The sequence below is a fragment of the Dromaius novaehollandiae genome, chromosome 8 (genome assembly GCF_036370855.1).
Source record: "Dromaius novaehollandiae isolate bDroNov1 chromosome 8, bDroNov1.hap1, whole genome shotgun sequence".
Classification (NCBI taxonomy): Eukaryota; Metazoa; Chordata; class Aves; order Casuariiformes; family Dromaiidae; genus Dromaius; species Dromaius novaehollandiae.
Genome location: NC_088105.1, coordinates 31,477,520 through 31,502,272, shown reverse-complemented (window position 1 = coordinate 31,502,272; position 24,753 = coordinate 31,477,520). Strand labels below are relative to the sequence as shown.

At 40.6% G+C, this 24,753-nt stretch overlaps 1 protein-coding gene across 10 annotated transcripts in view; it reads right to left on the bottom strand.

Annotated features, from left to right (window-relative positions):
- MAST2 (microtubule associated serine/threonine kinase 2) overlaps nucleotides 1-24,753 on the bottom strand; it is a 205,478-nt gene that overhangs the window by 104,674 nt on the left and 76,051 nt on the right. For 6 of the 10 annotated variants that reach the window (XM_064516146.1, XM_064516152.1, XM_064516147.1 and 3 more), the window contains exons 4-5: nucleotides 13,596-13,627; nucleotides 4,311-4,517 (exon numbers count right to left, since the gene is read on the bottom strand). In XM_064516146.1, coding sequence (XP_064372216.1) covers nucleotides 4,311-4,517; nucleotides 13,596-13,627 — 239 coding nt within the window. Of the gene's footprint in view, nucleotides 1-4,310; nucleotides 4,518-7,131; nucleotides 7,194-13,595; nucleotides 13,628-24,753 lie in introns of those variants that run through there. The other 4 variants (XM_064516151.1, XM_064516153.1, XM_064516155.1 and 1 more) reach the window with 2 other exon arrangements.

The following is a 24,753-nucleotide window of genomic DNA, read 5'->3' as shown; positions in this document are numbered from 1 at the left end:
CTCAGCAGGGCTGTGCGGCCCCTGGTGATGCCAGGAAAGCCCATCCATTCCCCGTGACGGAGCCGACTCGCTGGGGACGCTGCAGCACACTCACGCACCCAAACAAGCCACAGCTCTAAATATAGGTCTCCCCACACCAACTGCAACAGCTTATTCAAGAAGGGCTTTATAAAGACAGGCAACTCTCCCAGTACATTTGTTGAACATCTCTTGTATAATTTATTCTTGTTGCTTACCACAGTTATTGATTAAACACTTGTTTCCTAGAATAGGGGTTTTAATATAAATTAATAGATTCTTAAATTATCTCGCAGATGTTCGTAAAATCATAATTACATAGAATTCATAAAATTGGAATTGCACACTGATCAAATAATTATGTATTGTACTCAAATGACGATATTTTTGAGCAATGTTAGGTTTCCCATTTTGTTTTACTTAAGATGGCAAGGATCTGACCATCAATTCAGAAATGGTCATCAGATTTTGTATGGGCTAGAAAAATCTATGAAACTATTCTGCAAAGCTACACAAGATTACTAGCCATTATCAATAAACTTTATTAAGGCTAGAACCTCCAGTGGAAAACATTCCTACAAAAATAAACTGTAGCATATATTCCTATAAAAAACACATTCCATAACTGGCATGAATTCATGAAACCAAAATAGCATGAGAAAATATCCCTTAAATAATGCAGCTCAACATTGTCCCAGCCCACCAACTCTTTCCTTCATTGGCTAGGATAAAGCAAATTTCCACTGAGATTTCACCTCACCTGCAGTACCCAGAGAGGCCACAACTGAAGCACCTGACCACCTGCACCCTAGTTACCACAAACAAATAATACGTTTCTAAAAGTTTTCCAACTAATATATATGTTGCTGAGAGTCACTGAGACCACTATATCCTTTGAGATAGGGGGAAGATGCATGTTCTTTTAAATCTCAAGCCCCATCACTTCTAAGAACAATTAATACGTGACATCTTTTAAGGAATTTAATATCAAGAAATGCAGTAAATCCACATTTCTATTAAATTAAAGGACAAACAGGGGTGTACAAAGACTTGCCAAGTCATAAAGAGGACCAGCTGTGAAACATGGCCTCATATTCTCCAGTAATTTGACTTCCCTGCTAACCCCAGAAGAGTGCAAGCCAGATCCCCAATATGAGACCCAATACTTCAGTTTAATTTTGGACATCATTCTCTTTTCATCCTAAAGATACATGACCTTAATTCCAACCCACAGTTGCATTAACAGTAACAGTCTTATTTCACCTGCTATCAATTTATTTTTATTGTAATTGTGCCATCTCAGATCTCCTTTTACTCATTTAAAACACTTACATTATTTCCAATTGTTCAAAGGTTATGCATAAAATATCTCCATTCCTAATTAGATTAATTCTTTGAGAAGCCAAGAAGTTTCACGCTAGCCATAGGACGTGCTCGATGTCAGATGCACTGACAGTTGTTCATCTGTCCGTGTAAAAACATCAACCACATCAGGAAAAAGAGGAAAGAAAGAAAAACTATACAGATACTTGCAAATGCAATATATTGAGGGTCAAAATATGAGAAACATTTAACATTAAGGCACATACATACTTTCTAGTTAAATTTTCCACCCATTCCTGATATCACTTGCAGCGCTATGGAAATTAGCCACTGCCGGGCTAACCTGAGAGCGTTAAGCTGAGTAGATCAATGACAGTAATAACTCGCCAAGATGAACCTTTGCTCTAAGCAAGCAGGAATGGCTATCGCTACCGTAACCAAGTAAACAAAACTACAACAAAGAGCGCCGGGATAAAACAGGATCAAGAGCTGCACAGGTGAAAGCAACAACTCGCGAAGGACAAAAATAAAAAGTTATTATAGTAGATCTAAGCTCTTACACACAGCCACGTAGCTGTGAATCATCAACCATTCAGCATTCAGAGAGCAGATGGCTGGAAGGTGCACATATGTGAAAAATATAATCAAGAAGAGTCATAGTAACAGTGGACTAGAACAGGACACTGAGACTTTTAAATGAACTACTCTTATGAGGAAATTATTCACTGACCTGTGTCAAACACCTGAAGACCAAAGGATTCTCGGAAAAAAAAAAAAGCAGGCAAAAAGGCTTTAAAAAAGAAAAAGAAAAACAAGAATCATTAGATCTCCTCTCCAGTCTCAATTGACTCCAACAGTAATCTAATTTTGATAGCTAATTACTACTTACCAGTCAATTAATTAGCCCCAATGCTAAACAGCATTAAATCGCACTTAATCGGCCTTGCACAGGACCATTACCCAATTCCAGCTTTTAAATACTAAAAATGCATTTAAAATTATATTGATAATAACGATATTAAAACCCAAAGAGGCTGCTCCTTAGTCACTGCCCTGCACGCACTGCCAAAACGAGCACCAGGATTTTTCACCAGCTCCTGCCCAGCTTCCAGGGAAAGGAGCAGGCGGGCTGAGCGATCACCTCTCTCCCCAGCCCTGCACAACATGCCAGACACAGCTGCCTGCAACATCCCTTCCTTCACTGACAGCCTGGTTTCCACCCACCAGATGTAGTGTGCAATGCTCTCCATCAGAGGGACAGAGGCCTAGAATAGCTCAACTTCACATTTTCTGGTTACTCCACAGGAGCTGGTGAGCAAGAGCAACCTCCCTCTGAAGTAACAGTCTCATTTCAGGGGCTGCTGCATTACCATCTCAGAAGTAACTGAAATTTGGCCAGCTACATCCCCACTGCAGTACATGAACTTTCAAAGCAGCATTCTGCAGGCTCTGCTAGCTCAGGTTTAAAGCAGGTACCACTTCACTCCAATTTCAGAGCTGCACATACAAAGATCTCTAGCTTGTGTTAGCCTTCGTCTCTGCTGCTTTGCCAGGACAATCTCACTATGTATCACTAGTGAAGAAACCAGAAGTTTCCACTGGGGCTGCTAATGGTCTTGTACGGTCCATAATAAGGCACAAGGAGGATGACGAGCTAATCCTGAAAGTGAAACAGGTCAGCCAAGCTCTCAAACACCTTAATATAATGAAGCTGTTTCAGACCTTTTTTCAGTTTACCAGCTCCTCTACACCCATATTTAAACCTACTAACAGACTTGCTTTTACTCGTTATCCTTTGTAGACCCTGTGTTTGCAGACAGAGACTTCAGCCTGCCCATTTCCATAAAAAACGAATGCGGATTTACAGTGAGCAGAACAGAGTGCGATAGCGGATCTGTGCAAAAGTTGGATTCTAGGCAGGGCTTCTCAAGGACTACACTCTAGGTTAGGCCTCAAAAGCAGTAACTTAGAAAGTAAGTGCTAATCCCACTGTACACACTTCTAGCACAAAACTGCTACAAAGAAAGAAAGAAAGAAAGCAGCAACTTCCTATCTAGCACCAGGATAGTTAGGTTACATCAGTGACTAAGATTTATGCCATACACTAGTTTGTATCTTTAAAGTGTTAAATTCAAAAAGGCATGCTATTTATAGGAAGTATCTGAGGAAGGGTTTTTAATATCATCTAAAAATAGAAGAAAGATAACATGAAACAGATAATAAGCCTAAGTCTATCTTAGCAAGTCTGGCGGCTCAACAAATTGAGTTTGCAGAATGAAGATCTGGTGCAGAGCACTGATGGACCAGAGTGCACTAGAGGCATTCCTGGAGTGCATCTTCCAGGTTAAATTTAGCCAAAAGGAAGCCCTTCCTTGTGCTGCAAGCCTACCTCCGCTATGTGAAACAAAGCAATTGAAATGGGGACAATCAAGAGATTCACTTGATAATTGTACCCCAGATCTGAACTAAAATACTCATCTCAGATGCACTCTCACTCTGTTGGACCTAGACAGTGTTCAGAGCAGCATGTCTCCAAACACTCATATGTACCAGTTCTTCTGTGAAACGTAATCACAGTGGAGTGAATTAAGTAATGACTAATCATTTAAATTCATAACTATGAAAGCTTCCATTTTCCCATTCATACATGTTTTAAGTTGGTTTTCTTGACATTTATGACATCTGTGAGGATTCTTTGGCTGCTCAATTAGCAATTTAGGGGCACACAAAGGTGGAGGGGACTCCATTTCCTCTTCTTCCTTCTGCATGGCCTTCAGCTATGTGTGAACTTGAAAAATTTGTGCAAACAAGCAACATCAATCTGAACACTACATGGCTAGAAGTAAACGATGACAACAAGGCTGGCGCCTTCTGTTAGATATTATTCTCAAACTATAAAGCTGGTGAGTTCATAAATGGTTACACTCATACCAAACTGTTAGAAATACCTTGTTGATACCTCTCCTTACCTCCACTGAAAAGGCTGGCTGTAGCACGGACTAGGCGGATTGCTGTGGGGTTGCGAGCTCAGATAAAATACTAGAGGAGAAGTAGCAAGTGCACAATCAGCACTAAATGGGAATTTAAGGTGCTGCAGACCTGGAGCAGATGTAGGAGAGAACATGTGCTGATGAACATCACTTCCTCGGCAGTGGGAGTACAAAGGAGAGGAGATTCTGACAAGGTACCATAGCAGAAAAAAAATGAGGGTCAGCATCACGTGTCTTCCCTTTTCAATTAAAAACAAAACCAAAAAATTTACTTCCAAAATATAAGCTATACCTTCTTAATAAATGTTGTAAACTAAGTGGTTAAAAGTCATACTTTCAATTACTGTCCAAACTGGTAACCAAAATGTATTTGGCAGACAACATAGTGTCTACTCAACATTATTTTCCCACTGTGAAAATTTTCTAAACTGGAATTATCCAAATTCTTTTTTGTAAGTGATTCCCAGGCTTTCTGGATCACACACCACTGTCAATCCTTAATGTCAAACTTTTAATTGAGAAAAATTAACAAAGACAATAACGGTGTCAATAACAGATATAGGCCGTTTCTATCACAGCCTCACAGATCACAGTTTTGGAGCCATGGTTCTACGCCATAGCTAGGGCAGCAATAAAAACATTCAACTGTGAAAATGTGAATTACACAAAGCATTGACTAGAAAACAACATTTAGCACTGACAGTGTTTTATAACAACAACTAATTAAGCCTGAAAGCAGCACGGCAAGGTAGGTTTATTCCAATCTTAGCAATGGGGAAACTGAGGCACAAAGAGGTTAAGTGACTCGTTCATCGCACATCCATGGCAGCATCAGGACTGGAACTGAGGACACTGATTCCCAACTCTGTGCTCAGTTCTATAAACTATAGTGCTTTTGCAGGGTTAGCAGCCAACATATATTCTTATAACACAGACAGCGTAGAAAATTTCTTAAAGTAGCTGCTTTTTCCAAAAAGCTGCAAACAGACTTCTACATAAATGTAAAGAAGAGTTTTAACACCTAATTTATTGAACTATACACGATCAGATGTCCTTGTCTAGAAACAAAATAAAATTTAACTTACAAATATTGGTATTACAAAGAAACCCTGGGCAACCAAAATAATGTATCAGAAGATAAATTTATATTTTGAAAGCCTTTTCCCCAGATTTTTAAACAGCAACAAGTATGTTTTGGGCTTTTACATAAGAGATTATCATGCCACAATATACTGAATTTACTCCTGTGCTGTATCTAATCTATCTGAAGAGTGATATTTTTGTTCTTAACTGGTGATATGACCACTTTTATTTTTTAAATATAATGCATCCAAACCGAATACTCTGCCAATAAAAATATCATCTCACTTTGGAGTATTTTGGTTTTGCACATTACAACTATTACATTCCAATCCTGCAAAGTTATACATATAAGTTGCAAAAGGAAAGGAACTAAACAATGAAGATCAACCTTATGATAAATGTTCATCTATCATGATTATCAGAAAATGCAAAGTTCCTTGAATCTAATCCTCAAAACACCATGCTTGTACGTACAGTGTCAATTACTGTGTCTAGGGGGGCACAGCATGAACACAGTACCAGCCACATGCATGCTTGTCGGTATAGCTGTAAAGCTTTTGGAGCATAAGTCTCCTTTTTTCTTTTTTAAAATCTGGACAGTGCTGAGCAAAATGAGGTCCTGTGAAATGTTCAGTGTGCTTACGCACTAAAATACAAACTACCACCATCAGATTTTTATGAAGTATAACCTAGACTATGCTTGAGGGATGAAAAAAGTTTTTATTTATCATACTGAAGCATAAAATCCAGCAAAAGGGAAATCTGGGATGTGCTTCAGTTCTTCAGTATTCAGGCACTTTGCATTGGAAGTACTGCAGTCTGGCATGTTTGTTAAGGTTCCCTATTTTATATTTCCTAATGAATCCAAATACCTCTTATCAGCAAGCAACCTTTGCATGCTGGAAACCCCCTCCACCAGCAATCTCTGCTTAAACAGCTGATGAGCTTTGGAGCCTGCTGACAGCAAAGGTTAAGCCTGCCTCCTACCCCGCTCCTCCCTGCACCGACTGCGTGATCGATTCATTTAACCTCCTCTACTTCTACACCTACGATTTAATATACAACGTCCTTTATTTTAACTAATAGCAAAAATACTCAACATCATTTGCTACATCATAAATAACAATTTGCATTAGATTTCAGAGCATTTATACAGGATCCAAGCATTGAGTAGGATTAGCTTCTCTAAATGTGATTGGTAAAGCATACATGGGGCAATGTAAAGAAAGATTTTTTTTGCTCCAGATCTAAAAGTTTTCAAATGAGTTCTTAATTTAAAAAGCAAAGAAAGGTAGCAAAGGCTTGTGCAGATCTGAGCCCTGTGGCAGCTCACTTTCTGGCAAATTATTAGAAGTTCCCTTTAAATCTGGAACAGAGATCAAACGAAAAAAACAGAAGAGTTCTAGAAATTCAGTTTTACTACATTAACTAATGCTAGTTATAAAACTTAACTACAATGCACCCAATTACAAACACTTCAAATACTGTTTTTTTGTTTTTTGGGGTTTTTTTAAAGCAATATTTGATGCTTCATAGAAATAAAACCTTAACATTTTCAAAATGAGATTTTGCATACAACCGAACAAGCATGACAGATAAATAAAACTAACTGAGATAAAAACACTGTTCATTGGCCCCAAGCAGATTCTGCCTCATTTCCTTGATAGCTTTAATTCGAAGTATTCGAGCACAACTTATTCTGCCCAACAGCCCTTACTGGATCCGCAGCGAAGGGGCTCCAAGTCGCTGCTTCCTCCGCTTCATCGTGGTGCGGCGCGGAGCACGGCGCTTCCTCCCGCGGCCACGGGGTTAAAGCCGGCAGGGCGGCCCCAGCTCCCGCTCCGGTGTCACCGACACCTTCTGAGTTCGGTGACAGTCCAGATCAATCACACGGCTCGCGTCAAAACCCTCGTTATTTTTGAAGAAACCTGACGGGGTCTGTTTGCAGCACGGCGCGAGGGGAAGCAAAGGCCACCCGGGCAGAGCAGCGAGACGGGGAACCCAAGCCCCGAAGTGACAGCCGGGGCCGTCACGCCGGCAGCAATACTCCCCTGACACCGCTCGCGCAGCAAATCAGCGCCAAACTTCCCCAGGGCCCCGAGCAGCAGGAACTGTCGCTCGCACCAAATGGAAAGGCGAGGGGAGAGCCAAGGGGAGCGATGGCCCACTCGAAAGGGCTCTGGCACAGATCTCACGAAGCAGCTCGCAGCCTCACACCACGACAGGAATAGAGACGCAGCGTCCCCCAAAGCCCTCACAGGGTCACCAGCGGCGCAGAGGAACAGCTGCCCAACGACGACGACACACACTAACTATCCCTTTTGCAGACTTGGATCCACTTACGAACGCATACAAGTTTAATCTGAAAGCATCTTTGGCGCCCTGGATTTTCCATCGATCAGTTTTCCTACCAAAATGTAACTACCAAGGCATGCTCCAGCGACAAATTTGACAAATTCTGACACTGCAAACAGTCAGTCAGCCCCGTCCGAGGAGTCAAATACCGGGGGGGGGGGGGGGGGGGGGAAATCACTGCTTTTTTTAGGACACAGTGATCTCTGTATAATGCAAGTCTTGCATTTTTGCTTGCAAATGGTAATTTCAATCAACCCAAAATCAATCTAATGCTAACAAAATTGCCACAAAATAATGTCCAACATTGTTAAAATGTGTATTTGCAAAAAGTCGGCTTTCCAAAAAAAATTCCAAACATCTATCTTTGATAATTTTAATCAAAGCATTACATCACTTTCTTTAAAGACCTTAATTAAAACAGACATATAAAGCCTGCTATTCACAAGTATTCAAACAAGTCAAATTCCCGATTACAGTTTGTACCTTCAGATCCTCTCATGATTCAGTCACAGCCAGGGCGCCCCATACTACCAGATCACAATCTCTCAGCAGCTCTGTTCCTTAGGGAAAACAAATTATCCATCTCAAAAGACAGCCCAGAGTGCCAGGAGACTTTGCTTTCGTGGGTGGCTCCTCCTCAAACCACCAGATGACCTCCAGAGAAAGGCAGCACAACATGCAACAAGAAGTGCCTGCACAACTCCTGGTGCTTGTTAGGGCGGATTTTATTATGGTGCTGAAACAAGAATGTGGATTAAGCAGGGGAAATTTGATAGCAGAAGTGGCACAAAATGCTTTTCTCACTTCCAAAGCTTGGAAGAAAACCTTCACAAACTCACCTCTGAGATTACAGTACATACAGAACACTAAAATCCTCACTCACTGAATTATCTCTTCTATAAAAACTCCTCCCAAATGATTGTTCGAGCCTAATACCGCGACAGGAGCCCTGCAGGAGGGACTCCAGAGCCAGCCCCACGCGTGGCTTTAGGAGCACCAGGTTATTTTTGATTTATTGGCACCTCAGCAGGGCAGCATAAAGAAACCAGCAGTGAAGTCCAGAAAATCTTCTCCTGCCATCGAATTTGTCTTCATTGCTGAGGTCTGAGCACCACAGTTTAAAAACAGTTTAAAAAAGTAGAAGCTGATACAAACTGGTACTCAGCATATCCTCCCAGAGAATTTCCTTGGTGTCTATGGTATTTTACTGCCAGGAAGCTTGGGGTAAACTTAAAATATCACTAAAACCTGTTTAATGAAGCATCCTATGAAATTTCTAGGACTGAGGAGACTTAGGAGCTTTGGAGGTTTTAAAAGAGTGGAAACGAGAGCAAACAGGAGGGAGACAACGAGCCCCGCAGTGGGCTCAAATTGCCTTACAGTAAATAGAGATTAAAAGGAATTAAGACTACCCTACTAGCCTTGCACATATCTCTTTCAAACAGTATTATGCTGTTTAAGACATTTCATAAAGATAGACATTAAAACTTAAGGTAAATATTATTTCACATGCCTGCATACCCTGCAGGCTCATATCAGTGCCTATCCCCAAAAAAACAGCAGTTTGTAGTATCCAAATTATTTAAATGCGTCACTTTTTTCCTCCTGTATCAAACTGAATCAATCTTACATAGCAAGGCAAGCATCTGGTTTTTGATGACGCAGATATTTTTAATACCACCAAAAATGCTGTTTGTTGTGAAAAAAGTCTTTAGCTGTACATAAATATTCTGGACTACAACTATTTTTAATGTTTCTTTTCTCTCCCTGTTCTTCTTCCCTCAGACACACACTTTAAAAGTATATTTGATACAGATGTTTGATAGTGGGAAAGTATTAATAAAAATAACTTCGATCTGAAATTAAAAACTGCTTTAGTAAGTTTAGTCTGCTGACAAAATGACACTCTCTTCAAATCTAGATATAATGTGGGAAAGCGGTATTCTCTTGATATAAAATTTTACTTTTAGATAGTACAAGGATTACAGCAACCCAAGCTAGGAACCCTGCCTAAGAGATCATGAGGATTTCGGATATAAATCCATATTCTTCACAGATAAACCTGAACAGGTCAATAAAGTTCTTGCTACAAACAATTGAATTTATTAAAAATGGGACATCGAACAAGAAAGCAGATGGCTGAAATGCAACTCCAACTAAATTTAGTGACTACTGATTAGCCGAGGAGGTGATCAGGAGAAATAGTGAGCACCTTGTGTTGTACATCTTGCAACCAGGCCGAAAATCTGTGGTTTACAGCCTGGTCTTTTGGATGCCGAGGTGCTGTTAGATACATGACTGCCCAACCGCTTCATCCAAGCTTCACCATGCTCCACGAGACTGGAACGTCTCCGGCGTGCTTCATGTGCAGGTGCACATCAAAACCCTTCAAAAGCTGATGCCAACAATGCCAAAAACAACATCTACGTGCACTAACACCAAAAGAAGAGAACAGGGTAGCGGGTGCAAAGAATAAAATCACATCCTAATAGGAAGGAGATCAAAGTTTGGGTCTATCGTTTCAGATTCACTATTTGAAATGACAGAAAATATTTATGAATGGTAATTATATTTTGTGTACAAAACCACAAGGAAAACATATCTAATATATTTATAGGCATCGTTTATTGATGGAAAACTTTGAACGCAGATTGTTGAACCAAAGCAGAGATAAAACAGGAACAAGTAATTATATTCTAATGCTTGTATTATTCAACCTCTTTGCAGCCTACAGCTCGGCTGAATATAATTTCCTTTAGCATATTAAACATAGGCCCCCCACACAAACAAATGCAATTTAAGCACACTGACTACTAAATGGGATCTAAATAATCAGGCGTTCCTCTTAAAGTTACCCTGCAGAGAGCTGCCACCAGCCATTCTGCCACCTCGCGCTGTGCCGATTGCTCTATGAAGAGATGGTGAGGTCTCCACGGGCAGAGCCAACACCCAGGCTGCGCGCGTGGGCTCGGCTGCTGCTGTGGAGGGGAAGCTGCTCCTCACCCATCCCACCACGCACCCTCCTCAGCTTGTACACGAGACCTTCTGCAGGGGGCAAAACTCAGGCTCTCTGGCCAAAAATACCGAGGCATCTAACTCCACTTCTTTTGCACAGTACAAGCAAGGGCGACGTCAGCTGTTGCCCAGGCCTACAATCAGTTCCTGCACAAAAACGGGGACTACTCACGCTGACCCAGGCAAATACAAAGTAATGAGGGTCAGATAAAGAAAAATCTAAAAGCACTGTCAGGAAGGACTCTCCCTTCTCCTTTCAGCAATGACAGATGCGCTAACTAATCCACAGTTTAGCGCCACTCTAACTCAACAGGCAGTCAAAACCACCACCAGCTATATCAAGGCTTCCTTCGGCCTCTGGCTTGCTGGAAAACATAGACCATTTCTCCCCAAAGACCATCTTTTCATTGCATTTAATGTGCCCCAGCCTCCAGGCTAGCACCCAGGTAAATGCAGAGTGGCTCTGTATCTCTCTATACTGGAATTGCTACTGAACGCAAGGCAAAGGCTGGGGTTTGCGCAGAAAATGGATACACCTCTTGAGGATCTCTGGCTCCAAGCCAGATACTTTATCCATCTGCCAATTCCTGGTTCTCTCAGCGAACAAAGTCAATGAACGACAGTCAGTCAATCCAGACCTAGCTGCATCCATAACTATCCCTATCCATTACTTACAGCACTACGTTATCTTTTCAGAATAAATTTTATTTTCAGATTTTTTTTTAACCATATAAAACCCTCCTTTAACTTGATTCAAGCATAGGAAAAACCTCCAGAAAAACCGAGAACAGCCTACAGTCTACATTTAAGCGCATATTGTTAGGCCATCCTTTTTGACAAGAATGGTTTAACCAATTTATATGTATAATTACTTCCTTTCTTGATAGGAATTTCTCTAATTCCTCATTCAAAGAGGTAGTTGTTTTGGGTTTTTTCAATCAACTAAACACTCTGATACAGTGATATGTAAATCATGTGCATCAGCTCCATAAGACGCTTTTCCGTGAGTCTATAGGCTAATTAGGATGGCATCAACAGAAAGATACATAAGCCACAATGCAGTACTGACTTATTATATTGACATTTTTCAAACAAAAGTCATTTGGTAGAACAGACAACAGAATCTGTAACTCCAGAAAACACAATTAAATAATCAATTAGATAATGCCTGAAGCTTACTGAACACCTTTCCATTCTTCATAGATTCTTTTCTTGCTGGTAGCTGCAACCTTGTGGTTAAAATTTATGGCCTGGACACGCTCCTAAAATTTGCGGCCTGGACACAGATAGCTGAGTTTTTTCATATAATGATGGCTTAACAGGCACTCACTCATGGAATAAGATACAAGTGAAGTCATGAAAACTGAGTATGTTAAATCAAAGTAATAATACAGCTCAAACATTCAGTAATTCTCAGTTTTATTTAGTTACTATACTACTAAATGAAACACTATATAACTGAAGTATTTCATCTGTATCTCGAATATTTCAAATGCAAATTCATGAGTAGTTTTGCGTCATACCCACCTCCACGCTTGACCAAGGGAAGTGAAAACCTTTGGCATCTTCAATTTCAGTTCCAAAAGTTTTGTACAAATTCATCCAAGTCACATTAAAGAAAAAACCCACTGGTAACTCACTACTCCACCATTCACTTATAACTGGATTGCATTCAAATAACCTTCACAGTCTTCAGATCACGAGCAGCACTGTTCTTAAAAATCCATCAAATATAGTAAAGCTAGCGTTGAAGGCACACTGCTAAATAAATCAGAGAGAGTTCCATGTTCTGCTTTAAATAACTCAGTGACTGGTTTAACATTGTCATATGAACTGAACTAAAAAAGGTTTGGTCATGCCTCATTTAAAAGAAAAAAAAAAAGCCTTTTGATCCACTGTATTGTTCAGTGCTGAATCACTGGCACTACACAGCATTTTCCAAACACTTCTTCTTATACAAAGGAGAGAGCTTACATTAAAAGATTGAAAATTATTTCTCATTTAAACCAGAAACCTGAGGAAGAATTGTTATGTGTTTTTGTAAGCTTCGTATTTGTAATATACAAGCTTTTGGAAGCAATTTTAAATCAAAATGCAATAGCACCTTACAGCCAGCGTGAAGGCTTTCTTTTTTATACAATGCAATCAATAATGCAATTTTATTCCATCAGAAATCCGTAAGCCTAGCAGAAGCTAAGTTCTCTCATAATATCATAAAAGTGCAATCACTTCACTAAAATACTGTAAATACCATGATACAAAAAGTATAGTATTAAATAAATGCTACTTGTTTAAACTACATTTTTAAAAGCCTATTTTTTCAACATTTGCTACTCTGTAGAAAACTCTCTATTACACTAATTGCTCCACAAACACCTGCATGGGCCACCAGTTGTGTACTTAGATATCTGTGAACACAGACTGCTTGAAGAGCAGCGATCAAAGCTGTTCGTATCACACAAAAACATCAGCGACTTCGGCAGAGTCAGTTCAGTGGTGTCAGAGCAAGCAAGGCTGAGGACTGCGACTTCTCTGTAAGAGGCTCCTTCGAGATCAGGATCAGCTCAAGCTGCTAATTAGAAGTAAGCTTACACTACTGCTACTTCTCCTGCTATGCTTACGGAAATGAAGAGAGGCTTTAATCTCAGAGCAACGCAAGCTAGCAGTTTCCCAGTGTGTGACAGATGCTTTAAAACGCTAACAGAGAAAACAGAGTATCTGCCCATTTATGTGATTTCCACAACTCAACAGCTATACATGCTCAAAATGAATTAAGTAATGAATGAAGAATAAATTCAAAACTATACTTACAAGCTTCCTCTTCTGGGGAGACTGAGCTCCTTCTGGAAAAAAAAAAGAATGAAAACCTAGAGTCAATTTTACATATTATTGTGCATTACTCAGCTATTTATCAGTAAATGACCAAGGCCAAACTAACGATAAACTGGCAATTTCTGAACGCATGCTCAGTGTGTAATTGTGTAGAGCACTGCAGCACGTGAGAGGTGAGTCTGCCCCCATTCATAGCGCAGCAGCCTGGGATAGAAAAGCTATTCATTTTGTCAGAGCAATCACTGCCCTTGCAGTCACGAAACCGTAAGCACTCAATGGAGCACATACAACTTTGAGATTCAAGCCTAAGCATAGGCAGGTGAGTCAGTAATTAATTCTGTCCTACATACCTCATCAGCATCCCGTACGAGCCACTTCCAGCAGCGTGACGTGCAGTACGCCCAGCAGCTGCTGCGTGCTCGTTCTCACCAAAAGGAAAAATTCATGCAACAGCCATCCCCTCCGCCCCCCAAAACATACACGTTGCTTGCGTTGGACGTTACCACAGAAAAGGCAAGGCCAGAGAAACACAGCTCCCACTCAGAATCAGCATTTTGCGCCTAAGCGCCAAAAACAAAGGAAGACTGGGAATTTTAAGGGCACCACAACTTTTGTTTTAAGTAAATAAACCATGAGTATCCACAAGGCATGGACAGTGATGGGTACAGCGATGAGAATAACCAGGCAGTTGTTTTATCTTTTTTCTTTTTTTCTCTTTTCTTTAATCCCTATCTCCCATCGCCACCCCGGTATCTCCCGGCCCCGGGGGAGGCCGGGCACTGCGCTTTAGCCGGGAGCCGCTAGGTGGGAGCAGGCCCCCGCTCAGCGCCGCCACGCTCAGCGCCGCCGCGCAGCCCGGAGAAGCCCCACAGCTGGGCCCCAGGCTTTACCAGGGCAGCGCACAGCTAACGCTCATGCTGCAGAAAAGAAAAAAAATACTATTACTGACATCGAATGCAAATAATGCCTTTTTAATGTATTTTCTTTCTAACTTGCAAAATAAAAATTAATTTCCTTTTCAGACTCGCAAGGATGACGCGCCAAGGTACGCTTGCCTTGCGCAACGCAACCGGCACGCGGGGAAGAGCGCTGGTTAGGGAGATCGGAGAGCTGCTCCAGGCTGGCTCCAGGCTGCTGGTTTTCAGCTTTTCACTCAGAAGGGAAAGCATGCGAGGAGCCAATTTCAATGTCTGATTCCCAGCAAACTGGTCTGTGTTGTATTTTTCTTCCCCCAAAAGAAAAAATAAACTAACACAGTATTTTCACAGAATGTTGAAAACCAGTCAATGTAAAAACATCCAAAAAATTTGGTACACTCTTTTCCATATTTAGTTATGGAGTACACATTGATTTAAATGATTAACAACGTTAATTTTGACCTGTTAATGGTTGGATTTTTAAATAACATATTGGACATTACTCCGCAAAGTTCTACAAAGGTACCAAAAACTTCTAGCTACTAGATTTAAAAAAAACACAAAACATTGTTATTATTTTCAAGTCTGAGTTTTCTGCAACTTGAAATTCCATTACACTAACAGCACTGAGCAAATTTCATGTGTGAATTATCGCAAGCCTGACAGCTTACAGCATCAAGAAATAAATTCCCGTCATCAGACAAACTTGTCAAGATCTAATCAAAACACTTCAAGTATGTAAGATAATAAATCATTAGCATCTATAACAGGTTGTGTGTTTTATATTCTAAAAAGGTATTTCTTCCACTCTTATTTGATAGAAAGACTTAAAATTTCCAACTATGAAGTCTACGCAGCAATGAAAGCTTTTTGCCACTGAAAATCGATAAATAGATAATATATAATTATTTACTACATACTGTTATATACATATGTGTTTGTGCGTATTGTATATATACAGTATATTGCTTACATCATGTAAGCAGACATATTTAATTTATCCACTTTAAAGAAGACCCAATGTAACAAAGGTCTATCTTATATTTTATTTCAAAGGCTATTTTTTTTCTATTCATATGACATATTTCCATTTATTCCAAAACTGGCAAACCCAGAAATTTTCAAAAGGATCGTGTTAAGCCCTGAAATTTCATGGTGGTGGCTGAAAAAGGAAAACTGTGACCTTTAAATCTCTTTATCTGCCTTCAAGCCTTTGAGCCTTTAGGGTTCATGTTTACAAGCTTTACTCTAGTCATTAGGGCTGAGAAGTCACTTAAAAAGATAACGCTTTGCTCTAACAGCACCGCTCCAGTAACTGTGACTCTGCGATGCAGACACAATACTACAGGAATCAGGATGCAGTAGCAAGAGTTGGCAAACTGCATTTTTTCCTGTACTGTACGCTTGTTTTACTCACATAATAATAGCTTTGATACTTCCTATAATGAAACTCTTTCAGGATTAAGTGCTTAGAAGGTTGAAAAAAAGGCGGGGGGGAGGAATTACTTGGCTTTGTTCATGAAATCATCTTTCAAAATCTGTGATCAACGGAGTTTCGGGAAGGAAAAAAGTGTTTATAGATGGCATGTCAATGCAACTGGAATAAATACTATTCTCTCCGCGCAGCAATTGCTTTCAGCCTGTACCTGCACCTTGACGAACACAGCGCAGCTGTGGAATCAATAGGCAGCAGCTCAGATTTAATACCTCTGTGGTCCTGGCAAAGACCACAATCGAAGCAATCAATTTTTATACCTGTTGTTCCACTATGCCTCATTTCCTATTAGCCCTAAAATCCCCTTCACGAAACCTCGTGAGCCATCCACCAAGCCGCCCCCGGCCCCCGCAGCCCCTCTCCCTCCTCCCACCTGCTCTCCCTCGCCTGCTCCTCCAAGGCACAACGGGTAGCGGCACTTCTTAAAATCCTCCGAACCAAGCCAGCACTGGAGGGGCCAATGCAAAAGCATCAGAGCTGGAAATTAAATGACTGTGAGCATCACGCTCACAGGCTTCGCTTTCCCTGACTCACCAGTGAGTTACTGTCTAAAGAGTTGCTTCCAGGGAAGAGGAAAGAAAATGCCTGGAAAAGGAAACAAGGAGGGAGCAGACAGCAGCCAGAGCTAGTGACCTATTTCAGGACACTCATTTGGGGATGCTTCAGATACCAAATGGTGAACAAAGTGCTGCGACTTGACTTGCTTCCACCCACTCGACCGAGTTTGGCATTCCGCGTCCATGTGTGCTTAAAAAAAAAAATCCCATTTAAAGAGGTAAGATAACTAATGAAACACTGCTGAGCTGTGACTAACTAGCCTGAAACACCGTTTACAAGGTGCAGCAATAATCCTTTAAATAAATATGCTGGCTTATCCTAAGGACATTTTTCACTTAAGATTACCCTTCTGGTGAGAATAACACATGAATATACAAGATTTCAAACTGCCTCTTCAGACAGCAATGCCTGCCTCCCCGAGCACTTTGCCTGCCAGTACCTATATATATGACTATTATTACTTCAGCCACCTGCTCTCCAGGTCAACAATACAACCCTTTAAAGGGGGAAATTAACCTTTTGCATTTAATTTATACAAAGAGATAAACAGCATAAGGATGCAAAATTTAAGAAAGAAGATTGTCACACATTATTCACGCAGAAGTTTGGGGAGGGGAACAAATAGCTACTTTCACAGATCCTCCATCACTAAAAAATAAGTGTATTAAATCTTGCAGTAGTTAAATGACAGGAACAGACTGTTCTGAAAGTTAATTTTTTTGCATCAGCTCCATATTTCAAGGCATAATTATTAAATATGCACCCTGATCTCTACATGACAAAAGCAGCAGCAGATTTTCAGACAACCAGTTAAGAAGTGAATCTTAGGAAAGAAATCTAGCTTCATGGGATTTATAAAAGGATGGTTTTAATACCCTCCTTGAACACCTTATATTTGTTCCCACTTATCATCTCAAATTAAGCAGACATAAAACCAGGTGGACCCTGTAACACTACGGTTCAGGTTCCTCAATAGGACTGGATCCTCACCGGCCCTATCGTTTTCTTGTGTAAGGTATGTTTGCCGTGGGAAGGGCAGCAAGAAAGCTAAAAGAGAAAATATATTGGCCATTTTAGGCATGATTTGCCTGCTTACATAATACATATACACTGAAAATGTGTTTCTTTGTGATCTTTTGTATACAGAAACTGTGTTTTAAAACAGACTTGTTTCAGGGAGCAGAAAGAGTGTGGGCTTCTTGCATACACATATGCACACTATATGAAACGGAAATAAAAGTCTGGAAATCTATTTCTTCACTGACCTACAAGACTACCCATATCTTCTGAACAGCAAGTGCGAAGAAAACAGGAGCTCATCACTCAAAATTGTCACTTTCTCTCAATCTTGTAATTTGTCCTTGAATATGTAAGCTGCGCATATGGCACAGACCCACAGGCAAAGTTGGATGCTAGTGTGTGCACTGATGGCAGCGTAAACGTAGTCCCTCCAAATTAAAGTGAGAACCAGCACTACCGTCAGGATGTTCGATATTTCTGCCAGAGCAGACAGCATGATTCCTGAGATTGCCTTTGACCTTGGCTGTCTTGCAGGGTAGCTCCCTATCCTACCAGTTGGGACAATAGACAAATATTTTTACAGCTATAACAGTAAATACATTTCAGTTGGTAAGTTAATATTTCACAGATGATGAAATTCCACTGACACTCATTGACCCAGTACCACGCACTCATGTTTTAATTTTTTTTTTCCTTTGCTGACTTTGTTTGCTTTAGGGTATACTACCAACCAGCAGGGGATTAATTAAATCTCTTTCTATATATAACCATTTGCATTACAGAAACGATATAATGAGGGTTACAATCTCCAATTCTGATGGAAAATACAACCTGGCCGTGCAAGGACATAAACTGTAATCCATCCATCAGATTAACAGGAAAGAATTTTTCATGGTGATTAAAAAAAAAAAAAAAACACCCCACAGTAAGCTTCTCATTCTCGTATCAGAATCTGTCAAGAAAAATAATTTCCTTCTTTTCCCTGTATCATTGTAAATGGTATTAAAAACAGCACTTCTCAATTTCGCTCTCAAGAAACGATTACATCTGAACTTATTTGCCAAACTCATTGGCAAAGAATTGTAAACAGCAACACTAACACCATATCTGTGTTGAATGTCAGATTAATCTACAGAATATACTGCAGATATTATTTTCTATACTTTACTGCCTTTTTAGAAGCTAAAATCAGAATCATATTGGTAGATCATCTGCCTAACTCCAGAAGTGCTTAAAATACAGAAAACGAATACCCAAAATGCTTTCCAGTATCTTTCAAAATATTGAGAGGATGCAGAGTTCAATTCCCAGCGGCTGCTCAGCGCTGTACAGAGACAATACCTGCAGTCTCACCGAACACCAATTGCCATGGCCAACATAGGCCCAATGGCTTAAGTAAGCCTCTTCCCATATTCCCAAAACTAGCCAAATGTTACGGAGCAGCCCTTCTATGCAATGCGCTGGAATAGTTAATGGCATACCTGTTTAGTATTATCCTAAATAGCCTACAAATATCAAAGCAAACTAGACGTATTATTTGGATTACTTCTCCACTTCAGCCAAACTTGCATGTCAGCAAAAATGTCATTTGCAAAGTGCATGAACACATAAAACCACCTGGAAAAAAAAAATCTGCCGTTTGGCTGGCAGGCAGCCTTGTTTCTCTAAGTAATCAGTTTACATCATTCTTCAAACCAAGGGGTCAAGCATCAGCCGTCGATGTTTTTAAAGCTTTCACCATCTTCTAGCCTTTCTCCCCTCTTAGAAACCTCATGCCAGTCAGCAAAAATAAAGCTTTTGGGTTTTCTTTCAAAATATATAGTTACTACAAAAGAAAATAAAGCTGAAAGGCCTTTAAACTAAAAGGAAAATTCCCAAATATAGCTAACCATTTCCCCCCTTTGCCCCAAGCCCCTCTGGAGGTAAAGCTAAGGATCCAGGTCACATCTGCGTGTTAACCTGTCAAGGATATATGGCTCCAAATGGTGCCCGTTAACCTTTCATACCACTTAACCTCGGGGCTTTCCATAAAATGAAGACTATCAGTTACTTAACCTCAAATGATTCCAGAATACACCTCCAAATACGCAGGAGTCCCCACTTCCCTCAGGCTTTCCAGCGTGTCCCTTCCCCACGTTCTTTCATGCAAGCTGAAGCGCCTGCCCCAGGCTTTGTGCGTGACATCACCTTTCTGAAGCCCAAACTACAACATCCTGCAGTCCACTAGGCTAAATATGACTCCGTGCAGCGCGCCCCAGCCGGACCGACCCACCCACGGCAACGAAAGCAAGGGCAACCACGCGTCGTGGCCTGCATGGGCAGATGACAGTAAAAATGATGCATGCAGGCTCCGGTCCCGAGCGGGTGAGTGAGAGCTGCCCGAGCCCAGGAACCAGCCAGCTGCCACCCGCGCGAGGAGTGGGCAGTCTGCAGCCAAGGAGAGGGTGGCCACACCGCTCCCACAACCGCAGCGATGAATGACTTGCAATCTTCAAAGTCACATCTCCTCCACAGCTTTCATTCCTATCTCTGTTATTCAGCACCAAGAGCAAAGGGTCACTCTAATTTCATGCTATCAATAAAGCAGCAGACTCTTTTCAGCGTAAAGCAAATAGCCAGCTTCATATTTGATCTCAAGCTTTTTCGCTGAGGTTACACAATCAATGGTTTCTCAAAATTAAAGACAACCTCCGAGAAGCCTGGTCAAATTAAGAATAGCAGGTACAATAACTGAGCTGTTCAGTCCTTACATGTCAGTAAACTAATTTGCTATCAACTTGATTGGTTTCCTCAAGACTAAAAAAAATAGCAGCAGCTCTCTTCAAACACATTTGCCAAGCCTATTTTTGAATAAAACATATCACATAAAAGATAATGTTTTGAAGATGTAAATTCATGTGCAGGAAAAAGTAAGTTTAAAGATTACTGCTCATAATTAGTAATCCAAAGAGTCCTAGATGTGATGCAGAAACAGGGAACAAACAACAGAGCAGGGAAGGGGAAGAAAAAAATAAAGCAAATTTGCTCTGAAAATAGTCAATCCATAGATCCCACAGCAATGACTTCAAAGGACCATTACAATAACTTATTCTCTGAAATAAACAGCAACAGCCACCTAAACTGCATGGATCGACTATGAAAGAAGTGAGATGTATGGCAGCTCTCTAAATAAAGACAGGTCATGCTTTAAACTCTTAGAAACAACATTTATTAAATGCTCCAAATCTTAATTATAGATATTACGTATTTGCACAAATTAGCCTAAGGGAAGGGGAATACTGAGAGGAATAAAGTGCACAGCTCAGACATCTCATTAATTTTTCTCATTAGTTAATTCTAGCTCTACAAGGCCATGAAGCAGATTACTGATCCACTCCGTGTGCGGAGCAGCATGCCCAGCACTGAAGAGCTATCCAAAAGAGTGGGAGCAACTGTTCAAAATCCTCCTTTATTTTGCCAGACTGCACCAATTTGAGAAATTTTAGTCAAAGGTTATGCTCTACATATATTTGGAAAACACAGAAAAAACAAGAGTGCCATCTCAGAGACATACAGGACTGCAGCTGTAATGCTATTGTTGGAAACTGCTCTTAAAATTACTCTGCCTTGACTTGTACCAAAAATTCCCTCAAGACTGGGCATGCAACGATCACAAGGAAACAGTCACAGCTGCTAAAAATGCCAAGAGCATTACAAATAAACAAATCCAGTTTTATTCTCTCCCTTGTTCTCACTCAGGACTAATATTAATCCATGATTAAGTCAGCTGCCCTTTCTACTATACATACATCTTCTCCTTAAAAGGTTGTTTCCAAAGGAACTGAGAGCTGACATCCAGGCTACCTGACCAGCGATTTTATTTATAAAAATCTTGAGACATACATTATTCAAGTTAAAACTCTGAGTAATCAAGCCAAACATAGTTGTGGTGGCTTTCAGCATCCTTCTGGTCTCCCCTACATGAAAGTTAAATAAAACAATGAGCATCTCACCACAGGAGCTGCTCATCAGCTCACATCCATTCTGTGCAATGTAACACATACCACAAACAAAGATCACAATCTACAAAGAAAATTATATTGGCTCTCAACCTATGTATTTCAATTTGACACTGTAGTTGGGCCAAGAAATACACAGTCTCAGCTCAATAGTAAAATTATCATCAATTAAAATTATCATAATAGTCAAAATGGTTGTTTATTCTGTCGGGTTCGTTTCTCACTAAGTCCTCAGTCAAAGTATTTGAAAAGTAGTAAAGCAGAAATGAAGGGGTTTTTTTCCCGAAGAGGCACTACACGTCACAAAACGTGCACTGTCAATGTTAAGCTTAGACTTTTAACGCCCAAACAGAATTTTATCTTTACAACTGCACGTTTTCAACTGCTTTAGACACAACATCAAATCAATCTCTCAGAAAGGTTTAGCAGCTTAACACCCCTGAAATAACAGCAAGTTTCTTGATAGCAAAACTCCGGTGGAAATTCCTAGGGAAGAAACACTTCCCAATTCCTCAAAAAGCCCCAAAGGAGGAGTTCTCCCCTCCCCTGAAGCTGTAGCAAGTCCATTCCACATATATCATGCAAAAACACTCTCAGAAATTGAAAGTATAAGCAATCAATTTTAAAGATATTTACTAATTAGTCCTAAAAGGAATTGTAGGCATATAAAGCTCCCTTGCCTTCATCTAGCGTATGACTGATCGCATCTGTAACCTCGCAAGGCATCCATTACACTCAGGAGTTCCTCACATCTGCTCTGCATGGACATTATTTACAGAACAAGCACATGCAATTTTTCATTGCTTAGTTAGCCGACCTGAGGCTCTTTAGCTCACCCCTCTTGTATCGCTGCTTCCCAGCATGAGCAGGGAAGGAGGGACAGGCAAAAAGCGCCCTGCTCATTTTTGCAGAGGCACAAGGGTAAAGACGAGCATTCGCTTTATGAGAAAGGGCATACGCTGGGCACCATACGAAAATCTTGAATAAACAGATACCAGCTAGTATTTACATATTTGTGAACAGCCAACAGAATTTACTCAAAAATTACTCAAAAAATTTACTCAGAAGTCAACAGTCTGATACTGCTTATATCTGCTGGGCCCCAAATCACAGCCAAACTGAAACATAAATCCTGTCTAGAAGTGCTGAAAGAAAGGGCTCTGTTACTTCATTCCCAGGTAATACTTAGAGCAGAAGAAAACAGCCACAGAAGTTCTACATTTGTATTATGTACATAGGAATGAAGGAATCCCCTGGAAATGCAAAAAGGTTAGGAGGAGGGAAAAGGAGCAAAAAAGCCTCACTTCCATTAATTATGACTCTATTACCCACAGCAAGACTTGCTCCAGAGTTAAAACTCAAAGTACTTCCAGAACTACTTTTTAATAATTAGTCCTGGAAAACAAGATCTTCAATGAAAAACAAACATTAAATTAAAACATGCTCTCCCACCATCTCCACACACCTACTTTCAAACAGGTGTTTTGTTTGTTTAGGAATATTTAAATTAACCATAAAGACAACAAATTATTTTGGCATTTGAAAGCGCCTCTTGATTTTGATGAGGCAGAAGAGCAGCAATAACCAGCAACCATGCCCTAACGGTGGAAGGGAAATCTCAGACTACGCGAAGGGAACGACACTCCTCGCCACGTTCACACATGACAAGATTCTGAAGGCGGTATATAAAATACAAAACCGCAAAGTAGTGCTAGGCCAAACCCAACATGATACGGATGACACGGAGCATGATGAGAGGTTTATCCTGCGGTACGCAACCAAGTCTTCAGGCTTAGAGGAGGCAGAACAGGCCTTGGAAAAGCAGCGCCTATTGCTTCCAAAATGAAAGCCAGCTGAGCCGGCGCTCATCGGCTCTGCCTGACCTCATCCACGGGCATATTCTTAATAACCAGATCCAGGCCCGTCCTGCAGGTAAATCATACATGCTGCAAAAGTTGAGCGAATTAAGGGTTTTGGACCTCTTAAGATTTCTCATATGAGAAAGCATGTGATACATCTAAACATCTTTCACAGATTTATTTCTGAACAATCTTACATTTAATACCGTTGGATAACTCAGACTTACATGCTGCCAAGAGATCTGTTTCAGAGTAAAGGAAAATTCATTCCCAATTAAAGTACTGGTAAAACACAGACACTCGCTCCCAAAGCACAGATTTGAGAAACTGCAGGCTGTGCTTAATGACTTTTAGTCCTGATGGGCGATTAGTGTGCTCTGTAATGGCCTGATCGAGACTGCTGATTCTATTACAAGGACGTGTGCTGGCTAGGATTTTTCTCTCTGTTGCATTTAAATTATAAATACTAGCTCTGTTGAAAATATGCAAAGACAAAAGATATCAATCAATCTCCAAGTCTTCCATCTTCTGTCTTTTATAATACTTCCAATTAGAGCAAACACTGACTTCACCAGCACAAAAAGACTCTCAGGTAAGCAGGACTATCTGTACCGTCATTACTCCTCCGTCCTACCGAGCACATCGCTCTCTTCATTTTCTGACACTTTTGGAAGAAACCACAAGTTTACTTCACTCAGGTGTTGGCTTCAGAGGCAGATTTCAAGACATATGTCAGGTTACACCTATGTACCAGTTTCTGAAGTCTCTGCATGACTCGCCCATTCGTCAGAAGCTGTCACCAAGCAGCCTTCTTCTCCAGATGGGATCCGGGAAGGGCCTCTGCTCAAACGGATACACTCTAACACATGTCCCTGTTCACACTTCCAGGTTCAATGCAATATATAGAGCATTCAGTATATAGGGGCTCCTGGGTAGTCAGCAGGACTGCTTTATTTTAGCAGTCTGTAATGTACTGTAGAACAGCTAGAAGCCCGTGCTTCTCTGTTACATGTTTCATACAACCTACAAAGAGTTATGTGCACCGGGGGGGAGTAGCATGTAAAGTAAAAAAAAATTATAAATTTTTAGTACCTCTAAAAAATGAAGTACTGAACTGGTGCAAACAGCTAAAAACCAGCTAGATACCTCTGAAGAGCTTTCTCACAGCTTGTTTTTTTTGCAGTTTTCTTTTGCACTTGCCTAACAACTGTCTCCATTTCAATAGCCTGTCTCAGAGTGGAAGTTACGATGTTAATGTGCTATATATGCATTTATAATTAAGTGGACATT